Source organism: Puma concolor, chromosome B2 (genome assembly GCF_028749965.1).
Source record: "Puma concolor isolate L17-30 chromosome B2, mPumCon1.1.hap2, whole genome shotgun sequence".
NCBI lineage: Eukaryota > Metazoa > Chordata > Mammalia > Carnivora > Felidae > Puma > Puma concolor.
This window is the reverse complement of record NC_141671.1, coordinates 46,134,961-46,150,959: the sequence shown is the minus strand read 5'-3', so window position 1 is coordinate 46,150,959 and position 15,999 is coordinate 46,134,961. Positions and strand designations below refer to the sequence as shown.

General features: G+C 37.8%; 1 protein-coding gene across 1 annotated transcript in view; it reads right to left on the bottom strand.

Annotated features, from left to right (window-relative positions):
* CD2AP (CD2 associated protein) overlaps positions 1-15,999 on the bottom strand; it is a 141,614-nt gene that overhangs the window by 90,451 nt on the left and 35,164 nt on the right. The window contains exon 2 of the mRNA XM_086707028.1: positions 13,628-13,788. Within this exon, the coding sequence (XP_086563154.1) occupies positions 13,628-13,788 (161 nt within the window). The remainder of the gene's footprint in view (positions 1-13,627; positions 13,789-15,999) is intronic.

Sequence of the window (15,999 nt, the reverse complement as noted above, 5' to 3'; positions counted from 1 at the left end):
AAATAATAAAAAGAAATAAATAAATAAAAAGGCAAGGAACAGCAATTCCTTTACCAGCACCTGAGACCTCTTCTGTGAATATATATATTTATTTTCTAAAGTAAAAATATGTAACAATATCATGTAATAAACTATAATACCATCAGTATAAAGCTCACAAGAAAGCTCTATCAAAGCTCACAAATTAACATCCCTTATACACCAAACACTGTACAACTAATAAAAGTATTTCTGTTAACTTCTTTTAATACCTTATTTCACTGATATTTCTCTACTTTTAAGAAAAACTAGCTATTATTAAAAATTTTTTTTTACATTTATTTATTTTTGACAGAGAGAGAGAGAGAGAGAGAGAGCAAGCAAGCACCAGTGGGGGAGGGGCAGAGAGAGAAGGAGACACAGAATCCGAAGCAAGCTCCAAGTTCCGAGCCCGACATGGGGCTCGAACTCGCAAACTGTGAGATCATGACCTGAGCCAAAAAGTCGGATGCTTAACCGACTGAACCACCCAGCCGCCCCAAGAAAAACTAGCTATTATTAAACCATTTCTAAAAGAAACTCTATGTAGTGAGTTTTTAGACTTTAAGGATATGCATTACAATCTATTAAGTGCATAACCATCTATCTGATGCTTACCAGAGGGGAAGGAAGTGGGGAGATGGGTGAAATAGGTGATGGGGATTAAGGAGTGCACTTGGCGTGATGAGCACAGGGTGATATATGGAAGAGTTGAATTACTATATTGTACATCTGAAACTAATATAACACTGTATGTTAACTAACTGGAATTAAAATAAGTACTTTTAAAAACTGCATCACCAACTAGATTTCCCTTACGTAAAGATAGGACAGATGTACTTTTCCTTCTTCTTCCCACTAGATAAAATGTTAAAAACTCTAGACATTACATATTAAAAATAAATAGATAAAAATAATCTGGAGGCGCCTGGGTGGCTCACTAGATTAAGCATCAGACTCTTGATTTCAGCTCAGGTAAGATCTCACAGTTAGTGAGTTCAAGTCCCGCACAGGGCTTTGTGCTGACAGCGCGGGAGCCTGCTTGGGGTTCTCTCTCTCCCCTCCCACACTCTCTCTCTAAAGCAATAAATAACTTAAAAATACAGATAAAAATATTCTGAAAAGTGAAGAAAAGAAGACAGGTCAGCCAAGAGAGCCCAGGTTCCTTAGAACCTGGTTAGTGAGTTCACGAGGTTTCTTTTTGCCTCATATATTCTAGACTAAATACTGGAGAAGCTGACAACCTGTTAATGCCAATGAGGCGGGGGGTGGGAGGGGTGGGGCGCTCCAAGAAAAGCTGGGGTCTCTCCAACCAGAGGACCAAGAAAAGGGTAGCCTAGCAAGACAGAAAACTCCTAGCCGATAAAATCACTCTACTACAGTCAAATAACACAGGGGAAAAAAAACCCAAAAAACAAAATTGTAGCCCCCTCCCCACCCATGCCAGCCAAAGCTAAGTAGGGAACCTAGACTTCCTTCCACCCTCACCAGGCTATAACCAGACACCCCAATCACAACCACTACCCCACTCACCCAGCCAGGGTGGTATCAGAGAAGGCCAAGTGGAGAGCCAAGACTCCCTTCCCCACTGGAGAGGGCGGGGAATGAGTCTCCTCTCTTCCCACTGCCAGTGGAGGCCACAAGGCAGTACTAATGAGGCACACCTGCCCTTCAGTCAAGGCTTCAATGGAGGCCAAGTGGAGCCTGAACTACCCGACCCAGTAGTAACCAGGAGCTCCTCTCTCTCCAAGTGTCAATGGAGACACAGTGGGAAACTGGACTGGAGGTAGCTCTTTTTTTTTTCCGCAGCACAGGTTCTCTAAGAAAAATAAAGTTTCAATATAGATCCAAGGTCCTCAACCAACATTATTATTTTTTTCTGTATTTATACTGCCAATACTTCTACCAAGAGTTGAACACAAATCCTCAACTTTTTTTTTTTTTTAATTTTTTTTTTTCAACGTTTTTTTTTTTATTTATTTTTGGGACAGAGAGAGACAGAGCATGAACAGGGGAGGGGCAGAGAGAGAGGGAGACACAGAATCGGAAACAGGCTCCAGGCTCTGAGCCATCAGCCCAGAGCCCGACGCGGGGCTCGAACTCACGGACCGCGAGATCGTGACCTGGCTGAAGTCGGACGCTTAACCGACTGCGCCACCCAGGCGCCCCTCAACTTTTAATAACAAGTCCTGACAAATGTCTGCTTTCTCTCCTTTCTCAGTATCTGAAACAACTTTTCAAAGGCATTTCATTTGAGCCCCCTCATCTTCTTAGAACTAACTTTTCCATTCCAAAGGACTTAAAAAATAAATAAAATAATAATAATAATAATTTCCTCCAGATCACTCTTCTAAATATAAGACTTTAGTTCCCCAGACAAGACCTATCAAAATTAGTTTTACCCTAAGGAGCTAGAGCTTACACAAATCCTAACACACTAAAAGCTTTTTTACTGTCTAGCTCCTCACACAGCTGGCCCACTTTTAAACAGACTTGATCTGTTCCACCACAACCAACACCAAGGCTACAGATTTGGTTTAGGGAAACAGGCTAATCAGGCTAACTTCTTAGCTCATATTTTCCCAATTACTTTCTTCTTTATTTTTGTCCTTCCTTAAAAACCACTGGCTTTTCTTAAAGAGAAATTAGAAAAGTTCTTATTTACCTATTTTAACATTTGATTTAACAGTAGCTGGTATAGTACAGGCACGGGGGGGGGAGGGGAACCTATTTATTCACTAAATTACCAACATAGGTGATTTTCTTCTCTGATTTTCCCTTTATGAAAAGGAAGTTCCTGAGCAAAAGATAACAAGATGAAATAATAAATCCATTTCATATCTACATGCAAAGTACAGACACTCAAAATCTAATTCCTACCAACAACTCAAACAGGTGGGATTCCCCACCTTTACACAGTAAGAAATGCATGCTCTAGAGTGAAACATCTTTAAGGAAGAACATGCATATGTATGGGTATGGGGGAGGTGGGGGTAGGAAGTCAAACAGAGGTCTATACATCCTGACTCCAAAGGCCACGTTCCTTTCCTAATTGCACGCTATCTTCTTGACATAGCTCTCGTAGAGGAGTTGGCAACCACATCTATCACGGTAAGTCTACCTTCTTCTAATATCAAGATCCTCCTCAAAAGGAATTCATTCCTTATCTCCTCTACACCTTTCTGGGTTTTTCTGACCAAATAACCTCAGAGAGGCTATCCTACAACATCCAAATTAAAGTATCAAATGCCATTTTCCACCTCCCATTACTCACCTTTTCTCTTTCAAAGCACTAATGACTATCGAAAATTATCATCTTATTCATTTATTTTTTTTTACATTTGTCTGTTTTCCTCCCACCATTAAAAATAAATTCACAAAGAGAAGGGAACTTACCTGTTTTATCCACTACCGTGTCCCTAGCATCTATACAAAGTCCTAACACACAGAAAGAGCCTCAGTAAGAATTTGGACAAATGAACAGATCACAAACAGAAAAGAATACGATGGAGAGGCAGGGTACGCAGAGGCTATACTGCAGTACTGCCACTGATCTTACTATAACATACCTCAAAAGAGAGTACCTGGGAAATTGGGTTTCTTAACAGAGATACTGAAGAGGCTCGTGATCTAAAAGGAATTGAAAACCCTGCTACACAAGTGCTGCAGAAAGAGACATGTGGTTGATGAAAACTACAAGCTTCAAATACAGCTGAGAAGTATCCCCTACTTGGTGCTAAAGTTGCTGCTGATCTTACTTGTAACAGAGAAAGAAAGCTCTTATTTTACTTAATTAAACATAACTCACTAGCTGGACTACGACCTGTATGAAAGCATGTATTCCTTGTGTTATGCCACCACGGAGATTGTAATGCTGTTACTACAATGTAAGCTATCCCATTCTTACTGATAGACTGGGCCTTCTACTTTCTTAACTTGTATAATTAAACCTTGTTTTTCAGCACAATTTCCAGGAATGGAGGCAGTAGGAGAACAAGAATGAAACTCTGATTTCATTTTATAAAGTTACCTACAGAAAACTGTACATGAGCATTGAGAGTTGGCTTCATTTTCTAAATATCTTATTATTTTTACATATTTTGCATATTTTCATTCCATCTTTAGTCTTTGAAATGCCCTCACATCAAAGCTCAAGTTTAGTTTTGGGGGGAAAAAGTTTATTTCCATAAAATTGCATTTTGAGGAAGCAGTTTGATTTTTCTTTTCAAGAGTCAATTCTAAAGGTTATCAAAAGCACTTAATTTTGTCATTCTAACCTCTTTCAACTATGCTGATGCTACTGGAGAATTTCAACGGCTAAGATTCATATCACTTTGTCCTTAGATTCTTAAAATCAGGGAATGTTACAAAATGTAATAACCAGCACCTACTACATAAAATACATTTCTCATCTAAAAACAGGCTGGTATTTGCCTGTCACAGAGCTACCTACTACCAAGCCCGTGGCCTACCGACTATCACCGGTATGATTTTGGGCATGAATAACATATTCCCTAATTTTCAAAGATGTCAGAATAAACTGAGAAAATGGATGGGAACATGCAAAGTCTTAACATGAATAAAAGGTATTATGTCTATTAGCTATCCATTTGCTTCCACTCTCACTACACTTTATAACTTCAACTCTTTCCTCTTCAATAAAATCTTTCCTTCTCACTAAGATTAATCCATTAAAGCATTCTATCTTCCTTCTCCTGTCTCCAAAACCTGTGATTTCCCTAGTATCTTTCAAATAGTCTTAATACCTTTAAAAAAAAATTTTTTTTAATGTTTATTTATATTTGAGAGAGTGAGAGAGAGACAGAACAGAATTGGGATGGGGCAGAGAGAGAGGGCGACACAGAATCCCAAGCAGGCTCCAAGCTCTGAGCTGTCAGCACAGAGCCCAACCTGGGGCTCAAACTCAAAAACCATGAGATCGTGACCTGAGCTGAAGTCAAACACTTAACTGACTGAGCCACCCAAGCACCTCAATGAGTCTTAATACCTTTAAATGACACTCAAAATGCACTGTACCACTGGCTTCAATCCATACTTTTGGCCTTAAATCCCATTATACACACTCCCATAGAAAAACTTGCATTCAGCCAAAATAGTCCATTATTTTTACCGCAAAACATTTTGCGTCTTTGACAGACATAGAGCGCACTAATTATTCATCTAACTTCCTATCTTTAAAGACCAACTCAAGTGTTACTTCCAAAATCTCTGAAAAATATTTTCTCCAAGATCCTTTAGCACCTATTATCTTTACGACATATCTGACACTCAGCCAAAAAGGCACAGCAATTTTTCCACCTATTTTCATGCTGTTACCTCCCCCAATAAAGTAAGTTGTGGGAACTCTTCTCACCACACACCAAAATACTTCATAGTCAATCACTAAACATTTATTTAATGGAGTATTTACTTTGTTTCATCTCAGTTACAGCAGAGTGCCAAATATCACAAATAACAACACTGACACTGAATCTCAAAGTTTACATGAACAAACAAATCAGACACTTGAGTCTAAGCTTTAGTCTAAAACACTGAAGTTGAGAATGTGGAAAGATCTGATAAACTTGCAAGTTTCTTCCCAATTTTGGCTCAATTCTTAAACACTACAAATCCATAAGGGAAAAGTAGACTATTCAATATTTTTTAATGTGGAAAAAAATTTAATTAGTGCCTAAATCACAGCTGTACAAAAAATAAAGCAAGACTGATTAATGATTTATGCTGAAAATCAAAACTTTAAAACTAAAGAAATAGAAGATTAATGTCTTTAAACCTTCCCTGCTCCCAAGTTATACTAAGACAAGTCACAAAAAGCACTTATGATGTGAATGCAAGCTGGTGCAGCCACTCTGTAAACCAGTATGGAGGTTCCTCAAAAAAACTAAAAATATTAACTACCCTACGACCCAGCAAATGCACTACTAGGATAAATACCTGTGCTGTTTCGAAGGGACACATGCACCCCCATGTTTATAGCAGCACTATCAACAATAGCCAAAGTATGGAAAGAGCCCAAATGTCCATTGATGGATGAATGGATAAAGAAGACGTGGTGTATGTGTGTGTATATATATATATATATACACACACACACAGACATATACATACAATGGAGCATTACTTAGCAATCAAAAAGAATAAAATTTTGCCATTTGCAACTACGTGGATGGAACTGGAGGGTATTATGCTAAGGGAAATTAGTCAGAGAAAGACAAATATCATGACTTCACTCATATGAGGACTTTAAGAGACAAAACAGATGAACATAAGGGAAGGGAAATAAAAATAATATAAAAACAGGGAGGGGGACAAAACAGAAGAGACTCATAAATATGGAGAACAAACTGAGGGGTACTGGAGGGGTTGTGGGAGGGGGGATGGGCTAAGTGGGTAAAGGGCACTAAGGAAACTACTCCTGAAATCACTGTTGCACTATATACTAATTTGGATGTAAATTTTTAAAAAATTAAAATTAAATTCTCATTAAAAAAAAAAGAATCTTGGGGCGCCTGGGTGGCGCAGTCGGTTAAGCGTCCGACTTCAGCCAGGTCACGATCTCGCGGTCCGTGAGTTCGAGCCCCGCGTCGGGCTCTGGGCTGATGGCTCAGAGCCTGGAGCCTGTTTCCGATTCTGTGTCTCCCTCTCTCTCTGCCCCTCCCCCGTTCATGCTCTGTCTCTCTCTGTCCCCAAAATAAATAAACGTTGAAAAAAAAAAAAAAAAAAAAAAGAATCTACTCCTGAAATCATTGTTGCACTATATGCTAATTTGGATGTAAATTTTTAAAAAAAATAAATAACAAAAAGATAAAGAAAATAAAAGCACTTATGAAAGAGAAAAAGACACATAAGCAGAAGGAAGACAAAGGCCTAGTATTCACAATACGGAATTCACAGTAAGAATTCACAGTATTCACAGTAAGAAGTACTACAAATCAATGAGAATGAGCAAGAACTCAATGGAAAAATGGAGAGAAATATCTGAACAGGCTAGACACAGGAAAAGAAATTTAAGTGGCCAGTAAACGTGAAAAGATATCTAACTTCCCTTGTAATCACAAATATGAAACACTGTAACATGTGGATACTACTATAGATCTATAAGATTAAAAAGAAAATAAAAGATCCGATGGTATCAAATGTTTATAAGAACATGGAAGAAAGGTACTCATACTACTGGTAGGAATTTAAATATAATGGTATAATTATTTAGTGAGAAACTGTACAATGTCTAAAACAGTGGAATATGGGCATACCCTACGATGCAGCAAATTCTCAGCAATGTATATAACCTACAAAAGGATATTCACCACAGCACTGTTTTCAATAGCTAAGAAGAAAAAAAAAAGGAAAGAAAAAGAAAATGCTCTAAATATTTATAAAATGTGGTAAAGACCTAGAATGGAATACTATGTGACTGTTAAAAAGGAATCTCTACTATAAAACTACACATGTATTCCTAAACATCTAACCTCCAGGGGGTGGGGGGAATCACACACTAAAATACTACTGATTCTGTGAAATCAAACACACGAAAAATACCAGTGATTATGAAGGAAGGAAGGAAGGAAAGAAAAGAAAAGAAAGGAAAGGAGGAAAGAAAATATAAAGGAAAAGAAGAAGAAGAAGAAGAAGAAGAAGAAGAAGAAGAAGAGGAGGAAGAGGAAGAAAAAGAAAAAAAAAAGAGAAAGAAAAAGAAAAAGTTAAAGGAAAAGCAAAAGGAAAAGGAAAAGGAAAAGAAAAAGGAAAAGAAGAAAAAGAAGGAAAAGAAGAAGAAAAAGAAAAAGAAAAAAGAAAAAGAAAAAGAAAAAGAAGAAAAAGAAAAGGAAAAGGAAAAAGAAAAAGAAAGTAGGGTTTGGGGCATACCACTTTAAACCTATACAAGTTTGGAACCTGAGCACTAAAAATGAAAGTAAAAATAAATAACAATAACTGAAACCTTGGAAAATGGGTAATAACTTAAGACTGCCCAAACAGTCGTGACAAATGGATTTCTCTATAGCTATGAAAAATGCATTGGGGGCTGGGGCGCCTGGGTGGCACAGTCGGTTAAGCATCCGACTTCAGCCAGGTCACGATCTCGCGGTCCGTGAGTTCGAGCCCCGCGTCGGGCTCTGGGCTGATGGCTCAGAGCCTGGAGCCTGTTTCCGATTCTGTGTCTCCCTCTCTCTCTGCCCCTCACCCGTTCATGCTCTGTCTCTCTCTGTCCCAAAAAATAAATAAATGTTGAAAAAAAAATGCATTGGGGGGCGCCTGGGTGGCTCAGTCGGTTAAGCGTCCGACTTCAGCTCAGGTCACCATCTTGCGGTCCGTGAGTTCGAGCCCCGCATCGGGCTCTGGGCTGATGGCTCAGAGCCTGGAGCCTGCTTCCGATTCTGTGTCTCCCTCTCTCTCTGCCCCTCTCCCATTCATGCTCTGTCTCTCTCTGTCTCAAAAATAAACAAAACGTTAAAAAAAAAAATGCATCGGGCGCCTATGGGTAGCTTAGTCACTTAAGTCTGACTCTTGGTTTCGGCTCAGGTCACGATATCTCATGTTCATGAGTTCAAGCCCCACGCTGGGCTTTGTGCTGACAGTATGGAACCCACTTGAGATTCTCTCCTCTCTCTCTGCCTCTGCCCAATAGCTGTCTCTTTCTCTCAAAATAAATAAATAAATTTTAAAAAAATTAATGCATAAAAACAATAGAGTAGATAGGTTGGTTTATGGGTACTAAGATGATGCAGAGACAAGAGGAGGTAAGCACCAGGAGTTAAAAGCTGTAACATTTTATGCTAGGACTGTTCAACTTTGAGAAAAATACCTAGGTAGAGATGATCACATTAACAAATAAATAAGAAAGAAAGAAAGAAAGAAAGAAAGAAAGAAAGAAAGAAAGAAAGAAAGAAAGAAAGAAAGAGTTTCATTTAAAAGCTAAAAGCACTCCTGTTTATGCAAGCAGCCAAGCTAAAAGCCTATCCCTTTCTCACTAAATGGTACTTTTACATTCTTTATCACAGCTCCCTTTACCTAGAAAATAAACCAACACGGCTTTCTCATTGTCCCGACATCATTCCTCTATTTACCAAAGAGTTATGAGCTAACTGCACAGTGTCATAAAAACACAATGTTATGTATCACATTGAAAGGCATATTAAATTTTAAAAAGTCACAATATGACACAATAATTATGTCAATGTCTAAATCACACAAAATACTATTTGTTTATGCACAGATAAATATATATTAGAAGGATACATTTAATTTCAGAATATGGAGGTTGGGAGGAGAGGGAAATGATAAGAGGAGGTAACAAAGAACTCAATTTTATCTGTAATGTTCTATTATAAAAGTAACACTCTAAAGCAACAATGACAAAATGGTAACATTCTATACCTAAGTTCATGGATCCTTGTTCTACATTCTTTGTAAAATATTTTTTAAATCAAGTAAAGATGAAATAACTGCAAAGAGACAATGAAATGAACAGTTTGTCACAAAACAAATTTAGTGTCTATAAAGTCTGTTTTCAATAGTCTGCAAAAATGATTTAACCTTCCAGCCCAACTGGAATATCAATGCCCTTCAATATAGCTATCTGAAACTATAACAGGGATGTGAATTTTGAAGCCTCAGTAGTTCTACCATCCACTTCATAGTCTCAGATTTACAAATAACATACATATCTTAAAGTAACAGTACATTAGGCATAAAAGGCTTATTTACAGGTGGACAGTGAATTATAAATTACAACTTTCCCTTGAATCTTCACATCTGAAGTCAACTATCTAATTATCTACTGCTATTGACTGCCTCTGGCTAATTTTTCAATAAAAATTTAACTTTCAGGGTGCCTGGGTAGCTCAGTTAGTTAAGCATCCGACTTCGGCTCAAGATCTCATGGTTCCAGCCCCACTTTGGGTAAGCCCAAGCTCCACTTCAGGTCAACTTGAGCCCCACTTTGGGCTCTGTGCTGACAGTGTGGAGCCTGCATGAGATTCTCTCTCTCAACCTCTCTCTCTGCCCCACACTCACTCATGCGCTCTCTCAAAAATAAACTTGAAAGAATTACAAAGGTAGTACACAGAGCTCCCATATCCCCTTCATTGTTTCTCCTAATGTTGCATCTTGCATATCCATATTACACTTGTCAAAACTAAACCAATGACTTTATGAAGATTTCATCAGCTTTTTCACTAATACCGATTTTTTGTTCCAGATTCCAACCCAAGATACCACGATATATTTGATCACATGTCGTGTTAGGCTCATCTAGTCAACATCAGTTTCTCAGCCTTTACTTGGTTTTCATGACCTTGAAATTTTCTTTAAGCGCTGTTCACATATTTTGTAGTTTGTCTTCAATTTGGGTTTGATGCTTTTCCTCATGCTTAGACTGGGATTATGGGTTTGGGGGAAGAATAAGTATCACAGAGGTAAAGAGGATACATGATATCAACATATCACTGATGATATTAGCTTTTAACAGTTGGTTATGGTAGTATTTGCCAGTTTTCTCCACTGTAAAGTTACTATTTTTCTTTTCCACCTATTTTTCACTCCGGCCCATCCTACAGGATGTTTTTGACGGGAGGGGATGGAGGGAAAGGAAGTATCTACAAATATTTGAAATAATTCCCCGAGATTTATTCCTTCTTTTCCATTCACTTATTTATTCAACCACTTATCTATATCAGCATGGGCTTACGTATATTTATGTTCCTCTTTGGGTAATTATCAAGTATTAGGTTATTCTGTTGCTTAAATTAGTCCAGCTCTGGACACTGGAAGCTGAGCCTGGAAAGTCTTTAGATTGGCTCTAATGCTGCTTTCACATGGGCCATCATTTTGTGGGGGTTTTTTTGAGCACTTCTCTACCTTCTGGCACTACATGCAAGATGGTCTGGGGTCATCATGTATTTTCCTTGCTCCAGCCCTAGAATCAGCTATTTGTCTAAGGAGCCCTGCTTCTTTTATTGGAGAATAAGATTTAGAAAGCGAAATCTGGTAACTGGGGATAGTTGCTGCTACTGTATGTCACTGTTTCTAGGCCCTCTCAGTGGAAACAGCTGAGAAATATATGGACGTGCATTAACCCAAGTGTTAACACACACATAGTTTCTGTATGTGTTGATACATACTTTAAACTGAACATGAGTTCATACTTATGTCTCCCATTCTAATTTGGTATCCTGTGGTTACTTTTTAATCCCAGATTATGCTTCCCTCCATTATTTAGCATACTCAAACTGCATCCTCCATTCTCAGGCAGTGCATTAAACTCAAGTTCTAGTGTTGTCATGAAACAAGAAAGTAAAATATATTTCAAAATGGAGTCCTATGATAGTCATCTCCACTACTGGGACAATATATCAGCACACAATTAACAGAACTATACAGGGGCGCCTGGGTGGCTCAGTCGGTTGAGCATCCAAGTCTCGATTTTGGCTCAGGTCATGATCCCAGGGTCATGGGATTAATCCATGCTAAGCGTGGAACCTGTTTGGGATTCTTTCTCTTTCTCTCTCTCTCTCTCTCTCTCTCTCTCTCTCTCTCTCTCCGCCCCCCTCCCTCGCTCCCTCCCTCTGCCCCTCTCTCCAGATCATGCTCTCTAAAATAAATAAAATGAAAAAAAATTTTTTAAAGCTATATTAATACTTAACATTTCATGTATTTTTCTTTAGTGTTCTATTACTTCAACATACTTTCTCTAAAAAGCCACTTTCCTGGTGCAGCCACTCTGGAAAACAGTATGGAGGTTCCTCAAAAAACTAAAAATAGAACTACCCTATGACCCAGCAACTGCACTACTTAGCATCCATTGTCCATCAATGGATGAATGGATAAAGAAGATATGTGTACACACACACACACACACACACACACACACACACACACAATGGAGTATTACTCAGCAACCAAAAAGAATGAAATCTTGCCATTTGCAACTACGTGGATGGAACTAGAGGGTATTATGGTAAGCAAAATTAATCAGTTGGAGAAAGACAAATATCATATGACTTCACTCATGTGAGGACTTTAAGACACAGAACAGATGAACACAAGGGAAGGGAAGCAAAAATAATATAAAAACAGGGAGCGGGACAAAACATAACAGACTCTTCAATATGGAGAACAAACAGAGGGTTACTCTGTTGAGGGAAGAGGGGTTGTGGGAGGGGGGATGGGCTAAATGGGTAAGGGGCACTAAGGAATCTACTCCTGAAATCATTGTTACACTATATGCTAACTTTGACGTAAATTTAAAAAAAATTTTTTTAATTAAAAAAAAAAAACCACTTTCCTTTTTTTAAAGAGACACAGAGAAAGAGAGAGAGGTGAGAGAGCAATGTCATGGCTTACCATATACTGACTATAAATATGCCATTTTAAGGATAAGAAAACAGATAAATTATGTGGTTTGAACTACATCAAATGACCAGCAAGGGAGAAATCTAGAACTTGACCATATTTAAATCCATTTATTCTATTCAATTACCAAGGTATCTGCATTACACTCCATTTTAGGTTATAAGAAATAAGTCAATTTATTAAACAAAAAAATAAAAACAAAAGCAATCTTCCCCTATTACAAGTTCAAATCCCTACTATAGCCTTTCTCAGTTGTTTCAAGAGATAAAATGTATTTAGGTAGCATATAGTTAGTTCACCTTCTCTGAAATCAATTAGCATTACAGTATGAGTTCATATTTAGACGTAAAACCACAACTGAATACAAATCTATTCAGGGAACAAATATTATCTAAATATCCACAGTGTGCAGGTATTCGTAACAATTACTATATAAGGTGGACAAAAAAATGAGACACATTCTAGCCTTCCCAGAAGAACTCAGAATCAATCTAAAGAGGCCAGTAGTAAGTAAGCATAAGAAAACTAATAGAGGTACCAAGGCAATTATAAGTGAAGCATAAATATACAGATATTCTTTACTTTTTTTTTTCCTTCCCTAAACTAGTGAGAACTCTGTCTGCAAAAGACTTAAGAATCTTGATTGTTTCTGGGGGGAAGTGACTGAATATTCACTAACAAAGGAATGTTTGGTACTTAGTTGGAAACACACTCCTACTTTGATCAATAACTGCTACAGGGCTGACACTTAAAATAGGAACCTAAGATATTTGCAAAGGGGCTGCAAAAGCAACAAGATACAATTAGACTTAAGTAAATGATCCTGGATTTCAGTTCAGATTCTCGATCTTAGCTAGCCAACATTGGGTAAGCCATTTAACCTCTCATCTGTAATGTCACCATATTTAAAAATGGGGTCATCACCCACCCTACTTACTTTATAAGGCTTGAAGGCTCAAATGAGAATGTACACAGCAAAACTACCTTGTAAATTACAAAGTGCTACCCTAACACAAAGTACTATTTATTTTTATAAAAAGACAGGTAAATAGATACATATATACACACATAAACACATGTGCACATACATACACATAGTGTTATAATCCACCAAGGCACCAAACAACTGTAGAGTAAAAATTCACTTTCAACATTTTAGTTTTTAAAATACATGTATTTCTTAAAGTTAAAGATCAAATCCTATGAGGCAACAGCTAAAAATTTAGGTGAGAGTACTTACCTTAACAAAATTATCAGGAAACATTCCTCTTCTTCCATTTAATTCTCCTTCTAGCCATCCTTCCTCCTGCAGTTTTTTCACATTCCTGATGATTTCACCAACTCGAATAGTTAATTCATCATCATGTACAGCATCATAGTCATACTCTACGATATAGTCAACTAAAAAAAGAAAAATAAACGTCTAAAATTTAATTCATGAAATATAATAAACCATATTAATAAACTTAAAATTAAGGAACCTGTTTAACGACAACATTACAAAGATAGCATCAAGGCTTCCTTCAATGATTTTAAATATTTGGCTACATCAGCAAATTTCTCAAATGCCTTAGTATAAAGTACAGTACAAATTATAAGTAGAAGCCTGAATACAATGTATAATTCATATCATCAGGTGTTTTTATGGTCAGATGTATACATTGTTTGCAATAGACAATCTCTAGAGTGGTCCCTATGACACCCACCCAATCTCTTGATATTCGTGTCCTTGTGCAATTCCCTCTCCTTGACTGTAGACATGACTTATGACTGACTTCTAACCAACAGAATATGACAAAGATGATGGATTGTATATAATGATGTAAGATTACAATGTCTATCTTGCTAGGAATCTCTCACCCTTGCTGGCTTTGAAGATGCAAGCTGTTTTGCTATGAGCTGACCTATGGAGAAACTGATGAAGGTCTCTGGCTAACCACCAGCAAAAAACTGAGGCTATCAGTCCCAGAGCCTAGAGAGAACTAAATGATGCCAACAACCAGGTGAGCTTGGAAGCAGATCCTCCCCCAGTAGAGAACCCAGACCTGGCCAACACCTTGCTGGCAGCCTTGCAGAGTACCTAATTAGTCACTCCCAGACTTACTGAAACACAAAAATTGTGAGATCATATATGTGTATTGTTTTAAGCTGCTAAGTTTATGGCAATATTGTTACTAAACAATAGAAAATGAATACACCCTTAAGTAAAGATTAATAAGGATCTATTTTACCACCTTTAAGTATAGAATTTTAGATTACAGGACATCATATATGCATACTATTAATATTTTACAAGGTTCAATACAAGAAAAGCTATAACAGATTTCATATTCAAGATGATAGACTAGCTATACCTCCATTCATCTTTTTCTCCTACTATGAGTATGATTTTTAAAAAGCACACACACACACACACAGAGCTACAACCAAAAAAAAAAAGGCGGGGGGGAAGGATTATGGGCAGACACTGATTCCCTCCTCCTTTTTCCCTTCTTATTGAACCCTGATTTTGATCAGGTATTTTGAGACCCTGTACACTTTCACAAATGAGGTTTCTCAGTCCCAGGGGTTAAGTCTTTACTAGTTTAGACCAGTACTTTTCAAATACGAATGTACAATCAAGTCATCTTGTTGACTTGCAGAGATTATCTGGTTGACTCCTACTTAAATGCAGATTCTGAAAAGGCCGCAGATATCAAATGCTGCTGGTCAAAGAGGCAAAGGTCTAAAGATAAGTTTATTTAGAGTAATTTCTTTCTCTCTCTTTCTCTCTCTCTCTCTCTCTCTCTCTCTCTCACACACACACACACACACACACACACACACACACACACACACACAGACTGTTTTTCAAATACACACGTGACGGATGGACTCTAACCAGTAAGATATGAGCAGGGGTTCTGGGAAAGTTTTATCCAACCTTAAAAACAAAACACAAGGAAAAATAAGTCCTTCTGAAGACTTTGGATGTTCGTCAATGAGAATGTAATGCCCAAAAGTGCCATAACTATTTAAGACAAGAAAAAGACCAAGAGATTGTCTCAATCCTTTCTTAAGAAAAAGTTTAGGATGAAAGAGAAAAAAAAAAAAGAAAATGACCTGGATCTTTGCTAGAACGATCAAACTGCCAAATTAACCAACCCCTATGCTACAATACCTTTAGTTTTCTTGTTATAGCAGTTTTTTAACTGTTAAGAAAATTTTTTTTAATTTAATTTTTTTTTTTTTTTGAGAGAGACAGAGCACGAGAAGGGGAGGGGCAGGGAGAGTGGGGGTTACAGAATCGGAAGCAGGCTCCCTAAGAACTGTCAGCACAGAGCCTGACGAGGGGCTCGAACCCACGAACCATGAGATCATGACCTGAGCCCAAGTGGGATGCTCAACTGACTGAACCACCCAAGTGCCCCAACTGTTAAGTAAATTTCAGATGGGATTTCTATTTACAGCTGAAAACATCCCAACCTGAGAAGAAAGCCAGAAAGAAATTTTTCAAACTTATGAAAATGGATCCATAACTAACAAAGCCACGAACAGAAAGTCCAGAGAACTTCAGGAAACTATAACTGAGATACCACACAGCCCTGCAGAATCCCATAAAGGCTAAAAATT